This window comes from Anguilla anguilla, chromosome 8 (genome assembly GCF_013347855.1).
Source record: "Anguilla anguilla isolate fAngAng1 chromosome 8, fAngAng1.pri, whole genome shotgun sequence".
NCBI lineage: Eukaryota > Metazoa > Chordata > Actinopteri > Anguilliformes > Anguillidae > Anguilla > Anguilla anguilla.
In genome coordinates, this window is record NC_049208.1 from 39,834,761 (window position 1) to 39,861,658 (window position 26,898).

General features: G+C 48.8%; 1 protein-coding gene across 1 annotated transcript in view; it reads left to right on the forward strand.

Moving 5' to 3' along the window:
- Positions 1 to 26,898, forward strand: part of gabbr2 (gamma-aminobutyric acid (GABA) B receptor, 2) — a 211,634-nt gene that overhangs the window by 176,825 nt on the left and 7,911 nt on the right. Inside the window, exons 14-17 of the mRNA XM_035430498.1 lie at positions 18,678 to 18,788; positions 22,601 to 22,825; positions 23,916 to 24,098; positions 26,721 to 26,850. Of these exons, the coding sequence (XP_035286389.1) occupies positions 18,678 to 18,788; positions 22,601 to 22,825; positions 23,916 to 24,098; positions 26,721 to 26,850 (649 nt within the window). The remainder of the gene's footprint in view (positions 1 to 18,677; positions 18,789 to 22,600; positions 22,826 to 23,915; positions 24,099 to 26,720; positions 26,851 to 26,898) is intronic.

Sequence of the window (26,898 nt, forward strand, 5' to 3'; positions counted from 1 at the left end):
AGGCTCATAGATATTGCCGGATTCTTTTACATACTTGAATCCATTGTTTTTTGGGGGGCTCTTGAACAATATATATATATATATATATATATGCCCGTTAGTTAGCCAGACCACATTAATCAAATTAATCTAGCGATCCACAGTAATTAGGAAGCATGTAGCGTAACGCACGTCACCCGGTGCTCTCCAGCCAGCTGGACACTTGCCAACGTCCATGGAAATAAAATAGCTTCACTTACTCAGGAAGCGGATCCTGAACAGGAGGGCATGTCACAGTACAGCCTTTCATTGCTGCTGGGCTGGTTTACAGCCCCCCAAAACCTTACCGTCGCGCGTGCCTTTTTCTGCACATTTAGCCAGGACGCTGAAGGACCTCGGATGATGCTTAATGACTTGTTCGGCGAAAGGGAGGCGGTGGAAGTGATCCAGGTCAGCACCGAAGCATCCCGCTCCGACAGGCTGCCAGAGAGAGGCGCCTGTGCAGGCGAGGACGCGCATTCTTTTCCCAACACGCTGGGGTTCGGTCACCGGCTCCGTCAGGAGCAGCGAATGGCTGCAATGTGTCCGTTTACGGGGAATCCTTATCCAAACACCATATTGCCTGTTGCTGTCAGGGTGTATTGTTCGGACGCCATGAATCAGGCCATTATTTTTTACAAGCGCTTGGCAGTTCTGGCAGGTCCAGGCTTGTCTACCGGTTTCCTTTGCTTGGGGAGGGTGACAGAATGTTAATTAGCATTTTGCTGTCGCTCCAAACCGCTGTCCGTCATACACAGAGTGGGAGGGAAGGGGCGGTCCTGGGTGCCTCGGCTGGGTTAAGTAACCAGCGTTCAGGCCGTGGTGGAGCTGGGCTATTAAACCAGGGGACAGGGCGAGAGAGAGAGAGAGGGCTACCCTAGCACACAGTTTAGCTTAGAGCTAGGGATCCAACCAAGAGCCCGGACACAGCAACTGCAGAGCACCACCACATCGCTCCTTCTGCTTGCTCCGGAACATCAGACGGAGTTATTTATCCGCTCATTCATCATCGGATTGTAAATAAAATATGCTGCGTTTTCTCATCTATAATTTATGGGCCGCGTAGAAGGCTTTCCGGTGGAGCCGGGCTGCTCTGCCGCCAATCTCCCACTTACTTCCTTGATTAAGTTATCAGTCATTCTCAAACGCAGCCCGCAAAGAGTCAGAAGTGATGACACTGTTGAGAAATACGGCGGGAACTGGACTCGACTTTGATCCAAACTTTGATCTTAACGAGCTCAAACAGAGTGATTTCAGGAGCTGTCTTAAAAATTCAAAGAAGCACGTACTGTAGGTCTGGGTGAAATGACGAGGGCAGTCAGTTCTCGAATGGCAGGGTTAGCTTGTGCAGGAGTGAATAAAACTCACTGTGAAACGAGTGAATAAACGGTCTTCCTCCGTCAAACATCTGGACGTGTTTTGCACATTTTATAGAGCGATTCAATCCGACGCTGTCGCGGTTGTGAAATCACTTCCGGAAAAGCAGGCGCCTGGAATTCCGTTGGAGCGTTTGACGTCTTGTTTCGTTCCGTATTTTTTCCCGCGGTTGTTCGGCGGCGCACGCGCGGACGTACGACTCCCCGTCGTCGCCGTCGTCGAGGGCGGCCGCGCCCCGCGGGAAAGCGGCCGTAGCAAACGAAAGGTTAGCGGTTCGGGGCGACGGGTGAGATGGGACACGCGCCCCCCGCGCAGCTCTCGAACCCCCACGCCAGTCGTGTAGCGGCACTTCCTGAGTGACTCTCCAGCTGCTGCGAACGCGGCGTTTAAAACACGAGTGCCGCCCGGCGCGTCGGAGCACCTGCTTCCCGAACCTGCGCGCTGGCTTTCAGCGATAATGGCGGGCCTAATGGCGACCGGCGACTGAAAGGAAACGCATAAATGCCGTTAATGAAAGCGGGAGAGAGCGGGGAAGGGGGACGTGGAGGAGGTCTTAGACGGAAGAATGGGAGGGAAATGACTTCTTGGACGCTGGCGCCGTTATCTTTTAGGCCCGCGGCCAGCTCGGCCCCCTCCTGTCAGCCATCTGTGTAGTAATTAACCTCCGTGGCACGCGGCGACGCAGAACGGGGCGGGGCCCGAGCGAGATCCGACCAATCGCGCGTCTCCCTCCAGTACCAGGTTTACTGTGGAACTCAGTCTAAATTCAGCCAGGACCTGCTTTTTTTGTGTGTGTGTGTGTGTGTGTGTGTGTGTGTGTGTTTTTTTTTTGTTGTTGGAGCACAGCCAGTTCTGCAGACTGATTGCAAGCTGCGTGTGGGTTGCAGCCCAGCAGAATCTGTGCATCTCCCTGGGTGCTTCGTTAGGAGTGAATACAAATCCGCTTACAATTAAGAGCCCCTGTGAGCGACGACTGCTGTGCTGTATCAGGGTATTTTTAAGCGAATGTGAAAGTGTATTCTCAATATGTTCTTAAAGCCTCCACAGAAATGAGTGTGTGATGTTTGTGTGTGTGTGTGTGTGTGTGTGTGTGTGTGCGTGTGTGATGTTTGTGTGTGTGTGTGTGTGTGTGTGTGTGTGATGAGTGTTTGATGTTTATGTGTTTATGAAGTTTGTGCGCGTGCATACGTGTTTGTGTCTGTTTGTGCGTGTACGTGTGTGTGTGTGTGTGTGTGTCTGATGCTTGTGTGTGTGTGTGTGTGTGTGCGCACATGCGCATATGTGTGTCTGTCTTGTGTTTGTATGTGTGCATTCGTACCATGGGGACTGGGTGCTTGCGAGTTCAAGCTCAGTTACTAGCACAGCATGTATAATGTTCAGTGCAGAGGGGAGGTGAGCGGGGTTGCATCAATGGCCAGGGCAGCAGGGTAGACATCAGAAGGACCTGCGTCTGTCCCCTGACCCCTATGGATGATTCACTCTTTGGGGCTGAAGACCAGCTTCAAAGAAATCAAAGCAACGTCTGATGTGAAAGCACACAAGGTGAACACATTATTATGCGCTGTACATGCTAACAACACTTCTTAAAATGATAATAACAAAACGGATATGTACGACGGCGATTTTAATAGCCACCATTTTATAGTTTTTTTTATCGATGAAAAGTCTATTTTTTGTTACTACCAATAAAATTTGCTGATAATGAAGACTTGATGACAGATTTTGCATATTACCCCCACCTGCTGGCTGTTCGGAGAAGTGCAGGTTTCAGGAAGACGAGCAGCATCCAGCACTCCAGTTGTGACCTGTGGGGGTTTCATGTTTGTTTATTGATGCACGGTGTCACTTCAGGGCCTCGGGGCCTCCTGGAGGACCGGGGAGGTGCTGCTCCGTGTTTGTTGGCGGCCGAGAGCGACGCTCACAGAGAAAAGGTCAGATAGGACTATGAGCTTCATTTGATGACCTTGGGGGCCCTGAGTGGCCGGGCATCCACACACACACAGGTGAGGGTCTTCACCTGCCCGCTGCTGCCGCCTCCCTGGCGACCCCTCGGTACCGCTGGTCTCCTGTGGCTGGAGGCGGAGCCCCAGTCTCCGCCCCTCTCTGCGCTGTACACCTGCTACTCCCTTGACTCCCTTGGGTTTCAGCATGTAATGCATTTCAGCTTCAGACCCCAGTCAAGCCAAGTCCAGAGATAGGCTCAGATGAATGTTTTGTATGAGCTATGTTCAGCTGCAGTCCCAGCAGCTACATTCTGTATTTACCCTTCGTACCAGGCCATTGTGACAACCTCCAAGGAAAGCAGAGGTAGATTCCCGGTTATGGATGGAATGTCCGGTTTTCAAATTATTTGCACAAGTCTGGTTTGTGGTCCCGACCTAACAATATTAATGTCCGGTCTCTAATAACTGACTAGAATTTGACCGCTAGTTAATAATGCATTTCTTCCATCTGCATGCTCCTCCACCGGGGGACACCAACAGCATGTCCATGTGGATGGTGTCCAGTGCTAAATCAGGCAACCCTAGATAGATCACAGCAACCAGCTATTCAACACAGCTCCTGAAAGTCTTGTGATGTCTGCTGATTTGCTGATATTGGTTTGGTATCGATGATAGAGCATGTTGTTTGGTCATCCTTAGCCCATATTAGCTGTTGAAGCTAGCGTCCATTATGTGTGATTGCTTTACATGGGCAGGAAGGAGTAAACTAATTATACTAAGAGGCAGGGGTGTTCTTCTCTCCAGAACTGTAGATGGATGGAGATGTGATTTATTTCCATTTGTGTTACCGTAATGTTCCTCTTAATTCATTTGAATTAATCGCACATCAGAATGAGCTCCAACAACTGTAATCTGCTTCTACTGCAGACTGTGATTGCATGTCGTTGGGTGGTACTAGCAGATTGAGCGTCATTGCATGCATCCATTGCACTTGGATGCTAATTCAGGGGCTGCACAAAGGCTGTTGCTACTGTGGTATTGTAAAAGGTATGAAGAGCAGCAGGCCTAGAAGCTGGTAGCCTGTGTCCTTGTTTGAGGCAGCCACCTAGCTCTGTGCGTGTATGTAGCTCATTTCCATCTTCGGCACATTAAAAAGACATTCTCACCGCGGTCATTAAACAGCCCCGTCCTGCGCGCTGCAAAGGGCCCTGGCCGAATCCTCAGCCTCCTTCCCTCTGCACCTCAAACGGCGCGCGCTGAGCTCTCTGGCGCTAACGGGCTGCTATGAATCACCCCAGAGTGCGCTACACGTTCGGCGGTGATAAAGGTGTGTTTTCTCTCCCGCCTTCACTCTATCATTCTTTGATGTCGCGAGATGAAAGCTGCTACCCAAATCCATTATTCTTATTCGCGGAGCGCGCCTGGGAGACGGCGGTGAGAACGCGAGCGCGACGGCGCGACCGCCGCTCTCTTACCAGCCGCCGGCAGTCTGACGGCGGGGGACATCTCGGGGGCCAATCGGGGCCCTTCGTTTCAGGCTCCCGCCGGCTCGTCCGGGTTCCCCTGACGGAAAGACGCAGACGCGCGCGTATCGCTCACCCGGCTGTCGTATCGTTCGCGTGACGGCGTGGAATGATTGGGCGGCCTCCCTTTGGAGCCCCGCGCTCGCCGGGGATCCGTCATTGTTACCGGGGCGTTTGCGTGAGAGGCGCGGCCGGCTTCTCCGTCTGATCATCAAACATTCTCCCACCGCCGCTCCCTCAGCCATGAAATTAAGGTGGCGTGTTTTTTTTATTTTTTATTTACTCGCCAGACGCTCTCGCCTAGGGAGCTCGGCTTGTTTACACTCTGTACGTTTTTTTTATACCGTCGGCTTTTCTTCCGCAGCCTCTAGACAGGATAAATATCCAGCAGCTCAATGACACGTCGACGATGACAGACCTGGGGTTTGAACCAGCGACTATCAAGCCCAAGGTCCAGTGCTCAAACGACTACATTTCATGCTTTAAACTTCACATCTTCTAATCCGTTTATGCACTTTGACCACAGAAGTATCTGTAAGGAGGGGCAAATGTGAGTAAAAGTATCTCGAACAAGGGAGGTGTAAACATAAGGATGGGATGGGATCTATCCCCTGGATCGCCACCCCCAGTGTTGCCCACAGCGAGACTCATTAGCACGACAATGTACAGTTACAAAGGGGCTGTGCTTTAGCATGCTAACATGCTAGCGTGCGGCCTTAGCACGTTAGCATGTGGCCTCAGCACAGAAAACCCTGCCTGGGGCAGCTACTCTTTTCACCCTTTTAGAGCTATACTATTGAAAAAAAAAATTAAGAAAAGGTTTTCAGAAAAGAAAAAACTTGCCTCAAGCACCATCTTATATGACAACATCTCTGTCTGACCAAGCCAATGAGTGCTGCCATCCATTCTGAAGCTGCGGGTTCGATTATTCAATCAATAAGCTGGCAAGCAACCGTACTGCCCTCTTTTAAGCGCGATTAAGCCGCTGATGGGAGAACGTTTTTATAATATTCAACAAGGTAGTTTCGCCGCTGAAAGGGAACGTACGGTTTTATGTGGCTGGCGTGCGATATAGAGTCTGGGGCTGCAGGAAGGTACGGTCGCTTATAGCGCCTGGTGTCAGCGCGGCGACGGACCCCGAAGCCTCGCGTGAAGTTCCGAGCGCGCGGAGCGCGGAGCGCAGAGGACGGGCCGCTGGTTGGCCGCGCTCGTTAGCTTTCTTCAGATAGGAACGGAGGAGGCTGCAGGGATGAGTCAGACCCGCAAATAAAAAAAACAGGCCGTTTCGTGTCGGGAGCTGAAGAGAAACGAGCGGCTGGAAAAAGACGCGGAACAGCGCGGCTCGGTTTCTGGATCGGCCTCAAGCGGTCAAGGTGTTGAGGGTACGCTGCCAAGAATACATCGTAATTACGGGATAAAACAGGAAGCCCTCGTGATAGACCATGCAGGTCTCAGATTAAGTGAAAGACTGAGGGACTGTGTAGCCAGCTGGTATCAAAACATGCTTTCACACTGGGTCCCACGTTGGATTTAGGAATAAGCAGTAACAGAAGCCTGAGAGAACTTCAAATAGATTGCAAATATTTACCACCTCCTTTCTTTACTTGAACGAGTGGTTACTGCAGATCAGAAATGTGGAGGTTTTTTTAAATAGACTGAGTCTGATTTGAGGGCAGGTTGAGAGTATCCATTTTTAAACCTCCCTGCTCGGTTCGGGTCTCCCATGTGAAAGACTGAAGGGCCGCGGCTGCCTTTCCCATCTGCATCGCGCGCAGGGTCTAATGCAATGTAGGGCACAGCCACGCGCTCACGTGTTGTGCCTCCCCTGCTCACGCCACCCCCACACACATCCCCCCCCCCCCCCCCCCACCCCCACCCCCACGCCGCAAGCGCAGGCCAGCTCCAGCTCTCTGGCACCACCTTCAGGCGGTCCGCGCTACTGCGGGAAGGGAAGACACCGGCTCGTCCGCCCGGTAATCCGCCGCTTCCGGCCCGCAGCAGCTGAGACCCGATAACAAACTGACTCCGGGCCATCAGGCAGCCAGCGCGCCAGCGCGCCCGCGCCCGCCCAGCGCTGCCAAGAGGGGGGCAGAGCAAACCCGACCGCGCGGACCCCGCCGGGGAGCCGGTCAGACGGCACGGACTGCGTGACTTTGAACCCACCTTGAATCCCCGTGACGGATGTCACCGCTCAGTCTCTCTGTCTCACTATCCCGTCCTCCTCCTCTGTCACTCTCTCCTGCTATGTCTCCCTATTGCTCTCTCTCTGTGTCTCTTTCACTCTCTCATTCTCACAGGTTCCCGCTCGCTTTCTCGTTCTCTCTCCCGTTCCGTTTTATTATTTCGTCATATCACTCTTTTTAAATTTTTTTCTTCGCTTTCTCTCTCTCTCTCTCCGATGCTGGTTTTTCATGCCTGCCTCTCTCTATCTCTCACTCTGAATTTCTCAAACTGATGCAAATGAACAAAATGACACCCAGCCAGACTTAATTGCGTACGGAAAGCATTAATATAGGATTATTGCATCAAACTCTGGGGGAGGGGAGGAAGTAATTGTCAGTCATTTGGAAAGTGAGATAGGCCCAGTTGCTGCCAGGTGGTTTTTTTTTTTTTTCCCTTTATGGCAACCAGAGCTCCCCGTTTGTTTCCAAGGAAACAAATGAGCACAGCGCTACGATTGATCTAAAAACCATTCGACAGGTTGAAAGTCTGTTGTAGGAAGTACATTTGCATATTTTTAATCAGAAGTTGTCTGATAAGGAAATGACCAAAGAACAGAAAGAAGAGGGAGGGAAGAGAGTATTTTTAGAAATGTTCTGGAGGTGAAGAATCTTGTCCTCATTGTGTCACCACAAATAGACTCCACGTTTCCAGGAAAAAGAGGACATGACATCAGCGAAGAAGACGCAAGTGACGAGAACCTCCAAATCTGGCAGCAGTGTAATTTCTATTGTTTTGTTCTTGGAACAGGCATTGCATCAAGGTCTAGTAGACATGTCCCAACAAAGTCTGTATGCGTAGGGGGTTCCTATTTGCCAGATAGATGCCTTGCAACTTGTTTATGGAAGATCCCTGCAATATTTTTAGAGATATATATTCCAACGTGCAGTGGCATATCAGAAGGATTCAACAGACATACGTCCCCTCTTCCTTGTTTTTGTTTGCAGCTGGTTGGTGGAATAACACCGAAAGTCCTGGAAAGCATAGATGCCAACTGATAGCTCTGAGGTTTGTTCAGAACTCAACTGCAAGATCAGTTAGAAGTTAGGTGATGACAAATGAGCCTCAGGGGAAGTTTAATTGTTCTAACGCAGTCAGTCACGAGAGCGCTGAGGTATTAGAAAGCATAATGCATATACCCTGACATCGCCACTGTATGTCTTTCAGGATTATACACGACTGCAGTTGCCCGTATCCACACCCCAGTCTTTAATGCTTTTTGATGAGATCCAAGATGGCTGGTGATTTTGATGAGATCCAAGATGGCTGGTGATCAGTGCCATCTCGCCAGTCAGGGATGCAAAGATCAAGGTCTCCCAGGCTTATTTGAATGGGATTAGACATCCTTTCCAATGGAGCCAATTCTTGCTCTCGCTCCATCTGGTGAGCGTTTGGAGCCCTTGATGGGGTTTTGGGCAGCTGGGTCTGCGTTTGCTGCAGGCGTTCATGTTTCTCCTCAGCTCATCCTGTCTCTCGTCGGCATCGTCCAACCTCCTGCTCTTTGTTTTCACGCGATTTAATGACTTTGTCTTACTTTCCATTACTTTACTTACTTTACTTACTTACTTTACATTATAATGAATTTGAGAACGTTATATTACAAGACAATTTTGTGTGGTATTTGCCCTGTGAGTCAAACTGAAAAGCGGATTTCCCTCCTGGTGACCGAGCCTGACCGCGATGGGCGATCGGTCGTGCGCTGCGGGGGAACGAGGCGCTCGTGGTGCGCACCGCGACAGCGCCTCGGAGCGCTGGGGAGCCCTCGGAATCAGCGCGTACGCTTCTGCATCATTTAACTCTGAGGTCAACAGACGAGCCTGGCTCATGTGGCAGACTACAGGAGCAGGGGAGGAGGGGGTCACATGGTCCAGGGAGCTCACCTGAGACCGTGAGTGAGGACCAGGTGTCCCCGCACTGGAGCTCACACTCTGTCTGCTCTCATTACCCTTCCCTCTCTCCACCCAGCAGTGCACATGAACGCATAACACGGGGACAGCGAGGTTGACAGAGTGCAGTCAGTAGACTGTAACAGCTAGCCTCTATACAACCAGAAAACCGTGTATACACACACGCAAAAGCTGACCTCATAATTACGGTCGGTAGATTTGAATTTTGGCTCCAAACAACCGGAACAGCATAGACATGTTCTCACTAGACCGCATTGCTTTGGTTTGATCGTCTTAACACAAACAAGAAATACAGATATTGCTCGAATTTGATGCACACATTTACATCTGATGTGGTTTCTCCCCTTTTAATGATCAGCACCAATCCAGTTATTCTGTCTCTATGCAGAGTAAGAACAGTTCAGGGTTTATGGAAACATCTTTTTGAAAACTCAGTTACAGCTGAGTCACTGCATCATCATGCTAGGCAGAGTGTTCAGTGGACTCAAGTCAACATGAGACCCTTACTACACCACAGTGAGACCCCCTTACTACACCACAGTGAGACCCCCTTACTACACCACAGTGTGAGACCCCCTTACTACACCTCAGTGTGACCCCCTTACTACACCGCAGTGTGAGACCCTTACTACACCACAGTGAGCCCCTTACTACACCACAGTGAGACCCCTTACTACACCACAGTGAGACCCCCTTACTACACCACAGTGAGACCCCCTTACTACACCACAGTGAGACCCCCTTACTACACCACAGTGAGTCCCCTTACTACACCACAGTGAGACCCCCTTACTACACCTCAGTGTGACCCCCTTACTACACCACAGCGTGAGTCCCTTACTACACCACAGTGAGACCCTTACTACACCACAATGTGAGACATTACATTACATTACATTACAGGCATTTAGCAGACGCTCTTATCCAGAGCGACTTACACAACTTTTACATAGCATTTTTACATTGTATCCATTTATACAGCTGGATATATACTGAAGCAATTTCGGTTAAGTACCTTGCTCAAGGGTACAACGGCAGTGTCCTACCCGAGAATCAAACCTGCGACCTTTCGGTTACAAGCCCAGTTCCTTACCCACTGTGCTACACTGCCGTCCATTAACTGTGACTTTGTGCTCTAACTTCAGGAGGCGTATTGGACTGGCCTTCTCTGTAGAGCAGCTCCCGGTTTTGCCGTCAGCCGGGTTCTGACGTGACTCGGGCGCCTCGTCGCCCTGCGACACGCCTCCCTCGCTCGTCTGTAAAGATCCGAAAATAGCCGCGGTTTCCCGGGAGGCGGTTCGCGGCTCCGCGTCGGGCCTGCGCTAATGCCGTTTCGTCGGCTTCCCCCTCCCCGGGCCCGCGCGTCGCGGCGCGCCGAGCCGCGACTTGCCTCGTCCGTCCTCCAGAGGCGTCACAGCTATCGCGGATTTGGCTTCCGTGTGCAGCAAAGCACGAGTCACAAGAACAGAACATGAGCGCGGGAGCGCGGAGGAAAACGAGTCCTCTGCATTAGCAGTTTTTGGGAGGCGTTGTCACTTTTTGATGTTTTGGCGGCTCACTGGAGCGTAGAGTATGAAAGCGAGTACCACGCCCGCTCTGTGTCTTTCAAAATGGAGCTCCGTGACAGCGTTAGCACACAGGAGAGTGCGGTAGACTCAGACTCGTTCAAGAGTTAAATTTAAATCAGCGGCTGAACTCCCTCTACTCTCAATTAAATGCAAGTGTTATTTTTTCAGTAGTATCACTGATCACTGAACTTGGTAATCTGTGGGTGAAGCTGCATTGTATTTAACAGGGAGCCAAAGTTGAAGAGAAATGTTGACTAGATCAACGTGGAAGCTGGACATTTGAGTAAATATTGAGTAAATGTTTTTGATTTCTTTTTTATTTTTAACTTTTGTGATGCTAAAGTGACTTTTAGTTTTTATTATGCTGGAGTCTGTTGACCTCGGGCAAATGTATGACACGTAACAGCTTTGACAAATCCTGCTTCAGCTCGATCAATGGCTCAGTGACGGGGGGACAGGAGCGACAAGTACCAGCCTTTTCTCTCTCTTTTTCTCTTCTCATTCTCTCTCTCCATCCGTACCCCAGCACCACCATCTCTCTTTCTCAAGAGCCTCTGACAGCTAATAGTGCTGCCTTCACCTTATCATTTGACTCATTATAAATCATTTGAAATGTTAGCGTTGCTTATTTTGTTGGGGCGCCATGCTCAGAGTCTTCCGGCTTACACGCCCTCCTGGCCCCCCCGGGGGTTTATATTAATGCACCTGTCAGTGTCCATTTTTTAGATTGGGCGGGAGCAGCAGCAGTCATCATCAAAGCTGCAGTGCCCTGGTGTGACGGAGTGCACCCTCTGTCCATTCTTCATGGTGTAAAGCACCCCTGTGTTTGAGGAAGGAGGAAGACTCTCCCAACGGCTCGCTGTATCTGGCGCTGGAAGTCAGGCGAGAGTCCTTAGCCAAGCTGGACCGTGACACTCTTCTTTTTGGCTATATAACACTCTGGTTTACACCCAGTTCCAACTTTCCTTGCTGGATAGATGACTGGTCATCCATCTTTAGCTGCGGCCATGCAACAATGCTCTGTTTTAAAGGGCACCTGGGTGCCCCCTGAAAAGCGAATGACTGGTTGGACGCCCAAAGCATGCGTAATGTAATTCTGCCACGTATATAGTCACATTGACGCTGAGCCGCCTTGCAGTGCTGCAGCAAGCCTGGGAGAGCGGGTACGGAGCGAAGAGCGCTTCAGAGCGGGCACGAGCACCCGCCAGATGGGCTCTTTCATTAAACCGGCGTATGACGGCGCCTCAAACCGAAGGAAGAAAAAAGGATAAAAAATCGCCGGGGCTCCAATAACAAAGGCGTTTTTCACCCGATGCGTGTCGAGGGACGCCATTTGCGTGTTTAGATTGGGCACGACGTAAAGGGTCAGACGCTAGGCTTAATGACGCGTTCAGCGGCGACGAATCCGCCGATGTCGTTTACGGCGGGAGGCCCGAGGAACTCGGGAGCGCGGCGTTCGGAGTCGAGCTGAGCCGTCGCGGCTCTCGGCCCCCCGTTCTGCGGCCTCTGAGCGCCCCGTGTCCCCCCTCCTCGCCCGCTCACGTCCGCGCTGCCTGGCCATATCTCCGGTCTGCCTTGACCTCCCGCGTGACGGAAGGAGCTTCCAGCAGACGTCGGGACGGCAGACGCTGTGCCTTTGCTTCCGTGCCCTTGAGCGTCTTTCATAAGCGCTCCTCAGATTCTCTCACCTCACTGCTCATCACTTTAACACTTCAGATGTTTACAAGGTACTTGAATATGATTGAAATGGGAGTTTATTAGAATAACACGATAGCTCGTGTGAGTTGAGCTTTTCTTCGTCGCACTGGTACCGGTTCAAATAAGACAGTGCCACAGCAACACCGTTTGAAGCAGCGCTACTCCAATGAGAAAAGCAGTGGGATTGTATGCACTTATCGGGCTTGCTTTTTAAGTTGCGCTGCATAAAAGGTCTGCTAATTGAATGTAATGTAATCTAACATAGTCATCTGGCCCCCGTGACTCCCTGCAATGGGACAGGGAGGAGGAAATGCAGTAGGTTACCAAGGTTACGGCTCTGCATCTGAATTTATCGCAAAAACCAGCTTGACCACAGTCTGTTCCCGCAAATGGGCCCTGCTCAGGGTGCCGGTAGTTTTTTTTGTGCCCCGTTAATCTGCGTGTGTGTTCCACAAGGCGGGTGCCATCTGTGAGCTTTGGGCACGTCGAAAGATAAACAGGCGCCATCTGATTTTAATTTGACTTGAAATACGGGGTCGCGAGGGTTCGCGGCGAAGGGCAGGGAGGCACTTTCGGCGTATTGGCTGTCATTTCTGAGGGAAGGTAAATGCCGACGGACGGCCCGCGGCGTGCGGGCGCGAAAAGGGACCGCCCCGAGCGACGGTAACCATGGGAACGCATTCCCCGGAATGATGAAGCGATTACGCAGCGATTTACATTCATTAAAGGTAGCAGTGGGATCGGACATTCGCTCAAATGCGAATGTTTTTTTTTTTTGTTTTTTTTTTTAAACCCGACGGAGGCCTCTGCGCTTTACGCGCTCAGCCACCTGCGTCGGTTCAGGATTCCACGCCGGGCGTTTTCGGCGAATCAGACGGGAGATTAGCCACGACCCTGCCCCCGGCGGTGCGTCTCTCAGCCGCCACGCCCCCCCCCCCCCTTTTCTCCGAACGCGGCGCGGAGCGGAATCCCTCAGCCGTGAACACGGCGGAGTTAATCGCGGTCGTTGTTGAAATGGCTCGGATAAGTGCCCCCCCCATCTCCCCCCCCCCCCCCCCCCCCCCCCCCCCCCCCCTCCCCCCGCTCTGGTGCCCCCCAGGGCTCCACTCAGAGTTTCCCCACTCCACATGTAGGTCACGCTGAACTCAGGGCCGGCTCCGTCTACACGTGGCAAACGCCGCAATCACAGCCACAACCTGAACCTTTCCTTCATCTTCTTTCACCGTTTATTATTATTTTTTTAGCAGTATCGGGCGAACCAGCAGGGTTTGCGGCCCCAGATATTGGTGGAGGCGCTGCGCGACACCCTCTGTGAGGAGGAAGTCCTTCACGCTGTGGCTGATTGGATCATTATGCACACCAAAAAAAGCGTCACGCTGTAAAGAGCTGAGCTGGCCTGAATCACGGAGGAGGCCTTTCTGTGAATGACCACGGTGGCCCGAGACTCACAGCGCAGCAGAGCATTAGGTCCGAAGGCCTGGCCTGCGTGGAAACATGTGCATTTTGTAATGGCTGTGCTGTAAAATACGTCTGAATCCCAGGATGTGGAACAAAAGGCGGGGTGTTAGCGCTATGCCAATCCGGAAAGACGTTCCATACGCCGAGCCCATTGGCATCGAGGTGCTTTGACTACATTTCACATGAGCACCATTTCTAACTGATGACTTCTTTGCTATAGGAATGGGCAGTAAAATGTCCAAAGATTTATTTATTTATTTGTATTTATTGGTTTTCTCTCCGTTATTCAAAATACGCCCAAAGGAATCCGATGGCCGCGAGCCACCTGTTAGCGATAACAATGTCCCCATCTTTCCTGCGCCTTAAAAAAATGACAACGTGAGAGGACAGCATGAAAAATGTGGATCCTCCCGGAGTGGAGCGGTAACGCGGGGAGCCGGGGGGGTGATGGAGGGCCTCTGTCAGGGGGCTGATGGCTCATTCCCGCGCCTTACCCGTCCTCCGCGTTCCCCTGTGGGCCGGCCATGCGTGACAGTGAACGAGCGCTCCATTTTCTACCCCCCCCCGCATCCATTCCCCCCCCACCGTCACCCGGGCCATTCCCACGAGCCACGCCTCCCTCCCGGTCCCGCCTCCCCTCCCCAAACCTGTTCCGCTCCGTCGGCTTACCCAGCCGTCCCCACCGTCTCTCTGCGGAACCCCGTGAGCCACGAGACCCTCCTTTTCCTGCGATGAACAATCGCATTAGCAGGCTAATGTGCTGAAAAATGGCGGGAGGCCTGTGCTTTGTTAGCCCGGCCCGGAGACGGTTGCTAGGCAATAGCCAACCACTTTCCAAGAAGGAAAAACAAAAAAAGCCCTGCCTGCCAAATACGAAGGGGGTAGCTGCCCAGCGACCTACATTTTAAACACCAAACGTGCACGTGTCTTTTTTCCTTCCTACCCTTGTTCATCGTTTTTAAGAAGATGGATGTATAGGCCACTGACGGCAACATATTGATGAAGTGAGCACGCGTCTCTGCACTTGCTGGCTGGTGTTGGCTTTATTCCTCTTGGTGTGGAATGATGACTGATTGTTCTGAACTGAGAAAGTGAAAAAAAATGTACGGCGCTCAAGCAATGCAGCTTTCCAGTATCCGTGTTTGGAGTCTTACGTGAAATGCAGCCCTCAGACATGAATGATTTCCAGGGAGAGAAACTGAATTTGATCGCTTCTCTGTTCACACTCTTTCTTGCCGGGCAGTTTTCTTGGTTTCTGTAAAAGCGGGGCTCCCCTTGTTTATTGTCCAGGTTGACTGCAGTGCCTACAAAGTCAGCTTCTGAATCTCTGTTGACGTAATAGATTCAATTTGCACCTGAAAGTGAGAATAACCTTGATGAGACAGATGCCGCAAAAAAGCGAGATCAGACAGGATGTGTGTGTACGAGATGCATAAATATTTCACTTTGACGGTGCAGCTAATTGTCCAATGCTTAGAAGAGATTTCCCAGAGGTGTCTTGTTGCGTTTGCTTTTTTTCAGTCAATATCTGTTAGAGTTTTACTTTTACGTATCTGTTGCAGCGTCTTATGTTACATATTCCCACAAGGTTTCCTGTATGGTGTTCTTTAGGGCTTCAGTGGTTCACGAGGCCATCGCAAACACGACGTCAGCAGCGTTCCCAGACCACCCGTGGTCCCAGCTCTCAACACGCGCGCACCGAGGTTCTGACGGACGCGTGGAATTAGAGGCGTCTCCCCCAATCTGGGTCCCTTTCCCTTAGCGGGCAGGTCACGTCACGAGCGGCGGGAGATAACGTCACGCCCCAGCGGGAGACCCCGCGACGCGGCGAGGCCCCGCCTCCCGCTAACGCGCGGGTCGTCCCGACGATTCGCTTCGCGCCGCCGTGACGAAGCGATGCCGCCGACCTTTTTATCCCTCCCGCGCCCCCCCCCCACCCCCCCCCCCCCACCGCCGTCGAGCGCGATGCCCGTCTCATTAACGCGGGGAAGGTCGACGGCGTCGGTCTCTCTCGCGGAGCGCGGAGAGGGGAGGGGAGGGTGTCGGCGGGAGGGAGGGGGGGGCGGAGGGGCTAGCCCATTAGCGGGCTTTCGTTGCCGCGGTGTTTAAGCGGCGCTCGATTGAGTGGAGCTCTGTATGTGGGATGTTTAAGATAAAGTGCTCCGTACCCAAGGGCCCCCAGGCAAGGATTAAATGGACTGTGGTAGTGAGTCTCTCCTTGTTGCTTTGACTCTTTAACGTTTCGTAATCCGGCAACGGTCGCCCGTTCCTGCTTTTATTTGCGTGCTTGTTGTTGTTCGGTCTGCGTGTGTCAGAATGTCCGTGGACACGTGCCTGTAGATGTCCCAATTTGCTTTGTATGGCACCAGATTTAAATGTTTGGTAAAAAAAAAAAAAGCATTTAGTTTTTACTAAATATTTCCTGTGCGTGTGCAGGGCCCAATGCTCCGCGCACAGTGTCAGCATCCATCTTGGAAACGGCGATGGCGCTTGCCGAGCCGCGTTCTAAAACGAGCCGCATTCGCGAGCTCGGCGCCAGCGGTCCGGTTAGCGCTCCGGGAGCTAGCGCTGTCCCCCGGGCTCCCGGAGGCGTACGCGAGCGCCAGCTCTGCGGCCGCCCCCGAGCGCGGCTGCCAGCCCGTCCTGGCACCGGGAGCCTCGCCCGCGCCGCAGACGGATTCGCGAGGGACCAGGCCCTCCGGCCAGCCGTCAAAGTTTAACGAGGCGCCCGGCGGGTTTACCCTGGGAAAGTGGGTCGGCAGGAACCGGACTGCCAAGTGGCTTCTGTTTGAAACAGATCCACGAAGCAGCCCTGCTCGGTTTCGCTCTCCAACAAATCTCATTTGAAGACCTTTGATTTCAGCTTCGTATCTGGATACAGCAATAGCACCACGCTGTTGGTACACGGCTAACTTTGGATATAAAGGTTGACAGCAAAATGTGCAATGTAAAATCCGCTCTAATAGAGTGCACATGGTCCGTATTGGACTCATATAAACTCTATTACGGTTGATTTAGCTCTAAGTGGTTTGCTGTGTTGGCTGTGTCCATGAAGCTGTCACTTAAGTCACCCCTGGCATTGAAGTATAACAGGAAGGGGGTCTATAGCAGGCTATTTATAAGACCTTGTTATTTGTCAGCCAAGGCTGTGGCATCATTAGCAACATTGTTGGGATGAATCCCATTTAGGGCGGTTTAAGCAATTAGCCGCTCATGAGGCTGAGCACTGGAATTCTTCCACTGGAGGCTAATGAGTCACAGTGACAGAGATTTACGACCCGGCGGTCAAATGTTACTGGCTGCCCCACCCACAGGCCGACAGGAGAACTGCATTCCTCCGGTTATCGCGGCCCATGCGCGGTGCAAGCGCAGATAGATTGCAAATGATCTTCATGCAGCATGACAGGCGCAGTACCATCCCAGTGAACAACAGTGAACACAAATGTGCCCCGACCAGAACTCAAAGGACAAGGCTGCACATTAGCAATGAATAAAACATTTTTGGAGTGTAGGGAGCTAAAGGGGTTCTGGTACCTTTTTACCAGCGGTCTGGGAAAGACAGGGCCATGGGGCACTCGCCGAATGCAAGCTCCTCGGCCCAAACCACGCTGCAGACCGGAACATTCTCCCCAGCCGGCTTGCACCGGTGTCCTTTTAAATCATCGTTTCAATCATCCTCTTGTAAAATCTGACCTGCATATTAACAACTCTTCTGTAATTTACCCCTACATAAGTACTGATCTGAGAGCATCGGTGCATAGTATGCTCTGCAGCATTACACATTTGTTTGATAGCAGTGGGCTCATCCTACATTCGGATGAGCTGGGCCCACTGCTGCTGAAAATGACACTGACCAAACCCAAAGGGGGACAGACTGTTCTCTCTTCTCTGTTTGGTAAAATAAACAGTTTTTCAGTACATCTTCAAACAATGCTTGTAAATAGCTGTTATTTTGTTTTACTGTCATTTGACTCGTAAATTATGGGGGGGGGGAAGCATGTTACCTACTGAGGAGTGACTACTGGGTTTCTCAGCCTTGGCCCATGAAGGGAGATATTTGTGTGCCTTTATAAATGACTGTGACATTACACACATGCCAGTCTAAGGCTGGGTTATATTCTAGGTGGGTTTTTGCAGCATTTTATGAATGTCACGTCCCTTAAATAAATCCAGTACACTCTTTGAATAATTAATTCAGTCTGCACCAGTTCTGTAGTACTGTTTGGGCTGTAGGATATATAATATCCACTGGCTTTCAGGTGTGTGCATTTGAAGTGTGTCACAGATTTTTCAGGCAGAGGAAAGTCAGACTGAATAAACTAGGGATTTCTATATAAAAGAGAGCTAATACTCTACATTTGCTGTCTTATTTACAAAGATGGCCAGATAAGTAAAGAAGAAGGAGTACATTGATAAGTATAATAAGTAACCCGAGTTACAAATGTGATGGTAGAATGATGTCCTTACAGGGAACTCTGTAAATGATGCTTCCATGATCCAAGTTGGGGAGAACAGTAATCTGTAATTGTGTATTTTGGTGGAGTGGGTAAATCTTTGTTGTGAAACAAAGAGCCAAGCCAAGCTCTAATTATGGCTTGAAGGTTTTTGATGATAATAATTAGTGAATCCAAATTCGAGAGAAAAATATACAAAAAATGGATCTTTAAGGAAAAAAAATAAAAAAGGGCCATGTGGAAGAGGGGGGGTTGAGCCAATAGGTTATTACTGTATGTGAAGGTGCAGCATAACAGCACTGCAAGGTTCATTGCTGAAGGAATATTCTGTTATAAAGCACTTCCTTCAGGCTAAGACTAAAGCTTCAGTAAAAACTGGTGTCCGAGATCAGAACAGCTCCTAAGTTCTGCCCTTTAAGTCCTGACAGGATCTCCTCAGCCGGACCAGGAAGGATGGCAGAGTGCAGTCTCACTAGTGATGTATGATCTTTCCTCTCTGTGTCTCCCGCAGGCAGATCCGCAAGGACGGGACATCGCCATACGCCCCTTCCTGGAGCACTGCGAGAACACGCACATGACCATTTGGCTGGGCATCGTCTATGCCTACAAAGGGCTTCTCATGGTGAGCACGAGCGAAGGCCCGGTGGCCATCTGCTCAGCCGAGTGCACACGTTGGTTTCATTTAATACCGCGCTTGGTCGTGCGGAGAGCGGGAACACCGAGTTACTTGCTGTACAAAATGGCCTCTCCTTTTGCCAAGATTATGATAAATGCGTATGACGTATTTGATTTTTGAATATTGTAATCACTGTTGCTTCATGACATTCTTTAAGCCATTGTCCTGTGTACAAACTACAGAATTCCATTGGTTTTGTAAAAAAAAACTTCTTCTTAAATGGTGCTTGATATCCTTGCCAGCTAGAAAGACCTTGCCAGCTATCAGAAAGTAAAACAGAAAGAAAAAATTTCAGACCTCTCTAGTGGCTTCCTCGAAATATCTACTCTAGTAACAGCGGTTATGACGTCCCGGAAAAATATGCCACGTGACATGTTTGGCTTTTTCCAGTACCTCTGAAACGTGCTCTTCCCTGGGCAATATGGTAGCGGTGATACAGCTACATAGCTGCCACTTCCCGTGTCCCCCATAGTTGAGGATCTGCGTCATAATTCGCCTGTGACCTACATAGCCCCTCCCATCGGAACTCCCACTTTAAAATGCGAAGGCCGCTCCCTTTTCAGAAGCTTCCAGAGGTTCACTTGGGTCCCGTCATCAGCCTCCCCTCCCGTTTGTGACACCTCCGTCCACCTCGCCCAGTTCTTCCCCCGCAACTCGTCGAAATGTGACATCGCTAAAACTTTCTCTGTCTCCCTCGGCTGGCTCCTTTTGAATACCTTAACTTAACTAACCGGGGCTGGTGAATAATTCAGGGCTGGAGTCTGGTTATAGCCCAGAGATTTGCCTGAGTGGAAAATAACCTGGAACACGTACATCTGGAAGCGACGCTCTCTGGAACATTCCGCCCGAGTGCGCTGACTCATTTTCCCAGGGCTCTCTGGTGCGCCCGCTCATTGGTGCATTAACGCAGGCCAGTTCTCTCACATTCAGCATGTGTCATTTAAAATGTTTCCCCATGTCATTAACAAGTTTTGTCGCTAACACACACACACTTCATAATTATTTATCACACTAAGTAATCCGTATTCCTGCATTATCCTGTCATTCATGTTCCAGTGTATGTCATATCATATGAAACTCTTTAACATGAATTATGCAAGCACATTTGCCCTTGCTCTTATAAAATTTGAAAATCAGTGTACCAATACCAAAGTATGTAAACAAAAAATCAGTAGAGTACCAACAAACATTTGTGAAAGCCAAGGCCATAAGTCTGTATTTTATCCTATATGTAATAATATTTTAATTATATTTCTATAAAATTTACAATGGTGGGAGCTGCTATACTACAGATACTCTGTACTGTATATTGATGAATTGAAAATGTGCATTAAAGCATGTGAAATTTTTAATGATAATTCTTTTTTGTAAATAACATTTTGTTAAGAACTTATTAAGCTCTGCCCTGCCCTCCGCAATTAATTTTAGGGTTAATTTCAAATTCTAATTGATGTCATCTCAAAAAAAAGCAACTCCAGGCATGTGGGTACAAAATAATGCAATTAAAAATTATTCCATAAACTTCCACAAAGTAACATTAAAAAAAAACAATTCTAGAACATTTAAGACCCAACACATTTAAAGGACTCTGATCACCAGATCAACAAATATTTCCATTTTAAAACAGGGATTAAAATTGGCTACCAACACTTTATGTCTATATACAGTGCAGTCTGTATGTAGTTTTCCTCCAGGAAATTGGATTTGAAATGAAATGATGCAAATGTATGTAAAGTGCAGACTGGTTTTCTTCTTTAAGTTGTTCTTTAATTTGTGGATAGTTACATCCATATCAGGGGAACCGTGAAGAAATTTCAGCCCTTTTTATACATAGTCCCTCCATTTTGGGGGACCATAAATAACTGGACAATTAGCCACTCAGCTGTTTCTTGGCCAGCTGTATGTGGTTTATATGCATGTAAATGCCCTTAAATTAAAGCTGACAGTCTGCATTAACCTCATATTCATTTTTCATTTCAAATCCAATGTGCTGGAGTACAGAGCCAAAAAAGCGAGTTTTGAGAGTTAGTCTGATAAATAATACATCAATAAATACCTACACAAAATCCTTACTTGTGAACAAGGATTCTTAGCATTCAGGGCCAATTTCAGGTTTAAAATGAGTTGGGTATTGCATCAAAAGCAGCCATTTATAGCCTAGCTTACCGAGGTGGCACATAAATAACCAGGGTCATCGTCATAGAAATGCCATTTACAGTGGTTCACAGTGGAGCCAGTGCCATTAATATAAATGGTAAAAAAAAACTGGTCCTAACATTGACCTTTGAGTGACTCAAAGGTTCCCCAAAGGTTAAAGAAAATAGTCTATAAAAGGTTAAGAAATAGTGTAAAAAATGGTGGAATTTGAATTAATCTTTGTTTTTTGAAGGCTGTATTGTAATGTTCCACCTGACTTATCCAATTATCTGAAGTGCATTTTCACCGCTCCTCTCTATTACAGTGCGTGTTCTTGTGAGTTTTCGATTCACCCAATGTTGTAGGCATTATATAAGCTGTCATCAGCCATCTCTTTATTGGATAGCCACTATCCCCTAACAGCTGGGGGGGGCTGTTACTGAAACAAGCGAAGACGCTTCAGAGTGTTAGATAGAGTCCATAGCGTCCCAACTGCTACCCCGCTCCCCCCATACCCCCTCCCACCCCCCCACCCCCCCCCATCCCCCCGCTTCAATCTGTACATTGGCCACAATCCTATATTTAACATGCATTCTCAGCAATATATTGAGCGAAAAATCGACTCCAGGAATTATTTAAGCTGTAACACAATACATTTAGCACCTACTTAACTTAAACTCTTGTTCAGCATTGACTTAATGGGACAGTTCACTTACTGGATATATTTTAAAATATTATTTCAGATTAATTTATGTCTTCATTTGGCCAAGACAGTTTTTGCCTAGATAGCTTTACAAAGGTGGATATCAGGCCACTCTAAACTTTGTAAAAAGCAAGCAAGAAGATACTCTTCTAGTAACTCCAAAGCAGCTCGTACAGTACCATCATGCCTCCAGAGGTTGTGAGTGTGTATTTTGGTCTTCAAAAAATTACATTTTATCTGTCTGGTTGTATCTATTTCCTATGGCCATGCAATCCTGTAATGCCCAAATACCCACCATTGTAAACCCGGCAGATCACCAGGTTAATACAATACATCCTGACTGGATTTCTGAAATAGCTGTGAAAACACACTGGCGTCACTGCATCCTCTCCTCCTGCCTGGGAGCTAACATTACATTACATTACATTACAGGCATTTGGCAGACACTCTTAGCCAGAGCGACAGACAACAAAATGTATAACCATAACCAGGAACACGTGTGTCGAAAACCCTAGAGAGAAGTACCGTTCCAAGTGCAGGGAACAACCGCATAGTTCAACTTGGACCCTGTAGGTTAAACTGATTAACGCTAACACAAACAAGAACGGCAACAACGCAGTCTATGCAAAAACACAAGCAGCAGTTAAGACGAGTGCATTAACTAAGTCAACTACGAAACAGCTACCTAGTTACAACCCTAAGCTTACAGCCAATTAGGAGATTACAGGGAGGTAGGGAGGGATGGGGAGAGGTGCAGCCTGAAGAGGTGAGTCTTCAGTTGTCGCTAACGTTCCTCCTCCTTCCCCGCAGCTGTTTGGGTGTCCAAAGAGTCCCAACTGCTACCCCACTCCCCCCATACCAACCCACCTGCATCCTCTCCTCCTGCCCAGGAGCTAACGTTCCTCCTCCTTCCCCGCAGCTGTTTGGGTGCTTCCTGGCCTGGGAGACGCGCAACGTTAGCATCCCGGCGCTGAACGACAGCAAGTACATCGGGATGAGCGTCTACAACGTGGGGATCATGTGCATCATCGGGGCCGCCGTCTCCTTCCTCACCCGGGACCAGCCCAACGTGCAGTTCTGCATCGTGGCCCTGGTCATCATCTTCTGCAGCACCATCACCCTGTGCTTGGTGTTCGTGCCAAAAGTGAGTGGGGCGCTGCCTCTCCCGTTACCGTGCTGCGTGTGTGGGCCCATGAGTGCATGTGCGGTACACGGTATGTCATTACATAAAGCTGGCGTGAATGTAGCAGCAAGTGGCCAATTTAAATAGCAGCAACACATTTAAAATACAGTCACTGACATTTAAGTAACTTCATTTTAAAGGACAACACATTTAAATGACAGCAACAAACATAGGAGACAGAATTACATTTAAACAACAGTTAAATGATAATTAACTAAAAGCAACACAGTTAAGTAATAGTTATACTTTTACGTAGGATTAAACATTGTAAGAAACCATAACTTTTTTCCTTTATGAACAAGAATGATAAGTTGTACACTCCCTGAAAAAACTGATGTTCCACAAATACTATGGTGCTATGGAAAAACTATACTTAGATTTGATGCTCAACGTTTAGCTGTAAGTGTCTTAGCTGTTCAATTGACATCTTCAGAGTGATATCAGAGTGATAGGGATTTAAGTCATTGGATAGTTCTTCACAGATTTTGACTGGTCAAGTAAACATATGTGTCCACGAGGTTTGAAACTTTACAAATTCAATGTTATTAAGAATTTTCTGTATGACATTGAGTGTATTTGTGAAGTTTTTGTTTTAATGTGAATTTGAGTGGCAGTACCATTATGTGGTTTGAAATTTTGAATTGACATTATGCAGATTTTTTTTTGGTTATATTTTAAATTTGATTGGCAGTGGTCATAAACAATGATCAAATTGAATTCCTTGTTTTATGTGTAATATGTGACAATACTTTATTTGCTATTTGTTGCTGATTTTAAGCTTTATGTAACATTGAGTTCATTCTCATTAATGCCTGGTTTGACATACAGGGAACATTTGGTAATTGCAATATTATTTAAAAAATCTCATATGCATTTTATTTCAGGCTAGTACTGGTAGCATTGCTCACCAAAAACCTGTTACACATCCACTGCTATACACTGTGGGTAGTCTCACAAATGATTTACTTTAACAAACAGTGCAGATGTAAATACCCCCCTAATATACTCAATAAATATCAAGTGGGTTAAGTCCTAATTTTAATGTTCACAGTTCATAACCATGAGGACAAATCCCGATGCAGCCACTCAGAACAGGAGGTTAAAGTTCACGCAGAACCAAAAGAAGGAGGACTCCAAGACGTCCACCTCAGTGACCAGCGTCAACCAGACTAACACGTCCCGGCTGGACGGCCTGCAGACCGACAACCATCGACTGAGGATGCGGATAACGGAGGTGAGATCCGCTCAGCGGCGTCCAGTCCAGCGATCACCATGCGTGTGTGTGTGTGAGTGTGTGTGTGTGTGTGTGTGTGTGCCTGCGTTTCAGTCCTGAGGAGGTCCAGCGATCTGCATGCGTGTGTGTGTGTGTGTGTGTGTGTGTGCCTGCGTTTCAGTCCTGAGGGGGTCCGGCGATCGCCGTGTGTGTGTGTGTGTGTGTGCCTGCGTTTCAGTCCTGAGGGGGTCCGGCGATCGCCATGCGTGTGTGTGTGTGTGTGTGTGTGTGTGCCTGCGTTTTAGTCCTGAGGAGGTCCAAGTTCCCAAAATCACATAAACCCATAAACAACGCTGGAGTATCATCTAACAACCTGAAAAGGGCTTTCTTTTTTGATGTGTATTTGCAACATAGGAAAGATGCATCATGCTTTTTTTTGATGGAATGGACTATTTATGACCAAGTCTGCAGACAGACAAAACTTTTTTCGGCCTAAAGCCTGTGCCACAGCGCTTACCTCACGTGTGCGTGACGGTCGCGGAACCTCTTGCTTTTCATTTCGGCGCCCATGTTAGCAGGTTAGAGCAGCCACACAGCCTGCGTGAGACGCGCGTCTGAGGTGCGGCTCGAGCCTCGCTGCAGCGGCGCATCATCTGGAGTTTCGGCGTGGAGCCTATTTTTCATGCGTGAGGCTCGCGGTTATCAGCAAAAATAGACAGTGAAAAGATCTGCTGAAAGTCATATTGACATCATACCAGCAACATTACATAACTGACACCTTTCACTATAGTTTCAATGTCTAGGCTATATCTGAATATGTCACAGAGATGAAAAAAATATTTACATTTTTTTTTTACAATTGAGCACACGCTTCTTAACCTTTTTCTGTCTAAACTAAACATAAATTAAATTTGTAATGAAATTAAATCAAACATTCTATTATCGTTGGCCATTATCAAAGGCAAACTCAATGCAGAAAGATAGGGCTGGCAGTAGCAGCGCCGCAGCAGCAACGCTGGCAGTGTGGACACAGGCATGCGTGCGAGCCGCAGCAGTTCAGCGAGGTAGCCGTCACGCACACGTGAGGTTAGCGGTGTGGCACAGGCCTGAAACCTTCATCAGTGTCTGTGCATTGGGGTGTGCTCGCTCTAAATTGGCACAGCTTAATGCAGTTCAGGTGTACGCGGTCGCCTGGGGGAATCTCCATTATGAGGCCATCACTGTGTAAGCACCATGCAATCAATAGGCTATAAGGGTCACAAGGCAGGCAAGACACAATTGGAAAATATAAATGCATAAAAACTATCAAAGAACAAAATCCAGCCCTAGTGTTTTCCACATAAAATCAGGCTTATGGTCGTTCAATGGATAGCCACAGACAATGGATCCTAACAATCATGGATATTAGTGAATTACAAAGAGATAATCAGTTTGCACTCCTCATTAATACCATTAGGATAAAGACATTGCAGGGTATGGATCCGGAAACATTCTCTTTTTAAAAGAGATTTTTGGACATCCCCACCACTATGATTCGGCCACACAGTTTTTCTATGCCTGTATATTTTTATCTAATTTATGCCCATTTTCCAAACATTTATTTATCACAAATTACTGTTTTGTTCTGACTGGTAATGTGATGGATATTTTTCCATCAAACCGCTCTAGGTGCCTTTTTGTTGCCAGGTATGAAAAGATCATTATCTGCTATTGAAGTTGTGGAAGAAGGAAAGAAATGGCCAGTACACAGCCTGGATAGAGGCTTCATTATAATGAACATTTTGAGGGGGGGAGATGGGTATGATGTGGCTCCCGTGCCGCGGAGCAGAGTCTGTTTTCTTAGAGGCAATTCGGTGATGTTCCTGTCTGGCCTGCCCTGATTTCCTTCCTTCTGCCTCACTAATGTAGAAATTTGGAATGGAATTTTCCATTGTATCTCTCCAGTCACGCCTGTCCACCCACGCCTGCGAACGTACAGAAGCACTGCAGCTGAATCGCGTGCACTCCTCCAACACCCTCACTCATGCAGACCCAGTGGCTATTTTGCCCAATATAAGTCACACAGAACCTCAGAAGATACAGTTCTGACTGGAGGAGAAGCATAACTGTCATTGACAACAGCTGGTAACCTGGGGGCCTCTGACAGTTTGTTGAGGGGAACTAGTGCAGCAGTGTCCCTAGGAATTCTGGCCAACTTGCTAACGCACCCTTGCAAGATCACCCTCGCTCATCCAATGAGATTACATTATAGGAGGCTGAATACATCCCGTTGTTGTTGACTATTGGTGACGGACAGCATGGTCGAGGCTTGAGCCTGGCTTTTTGGCTCACCCGTTCTAGTGTAGAGCAGTGTTTCTCAACCCTGGTCCTGAGGACCCACTGCCCTGCATGTTTTAGATGTTTCCCTGCTCCAACACACCTGATTCAAATGAATGGGTCATCATCAAGCTCTGCAGAAGCCTGATAACGACCCATTCATTTGTATCAGGTGTGTTGGAGTAGGGAGACATCTAAAACATGCAGGGCAGTGGGTCCCCAGGACCAGGGTTGAGAAACACTGGTGTAGAGGGTCTTCACTGACTCTGCCCTGGTTTCTGCCTTATTAAGACTGACACTGACTTTTCACCTCCTGTCTACGTGCAGCTTGACAAGGAGCTGGAGGAAGTAACCATGCAGCTTCAGGACACCCCAGAGAAGACGCCCTACATCAAGCAAAACCACTACCAGGACCTCAACAACATCCTCAGCATACGCAACTTTACGGACGGAAAAGGTGAGACCCTGACATCACAGCGCTCGCCCCCTCGCTGGTACAGTACAC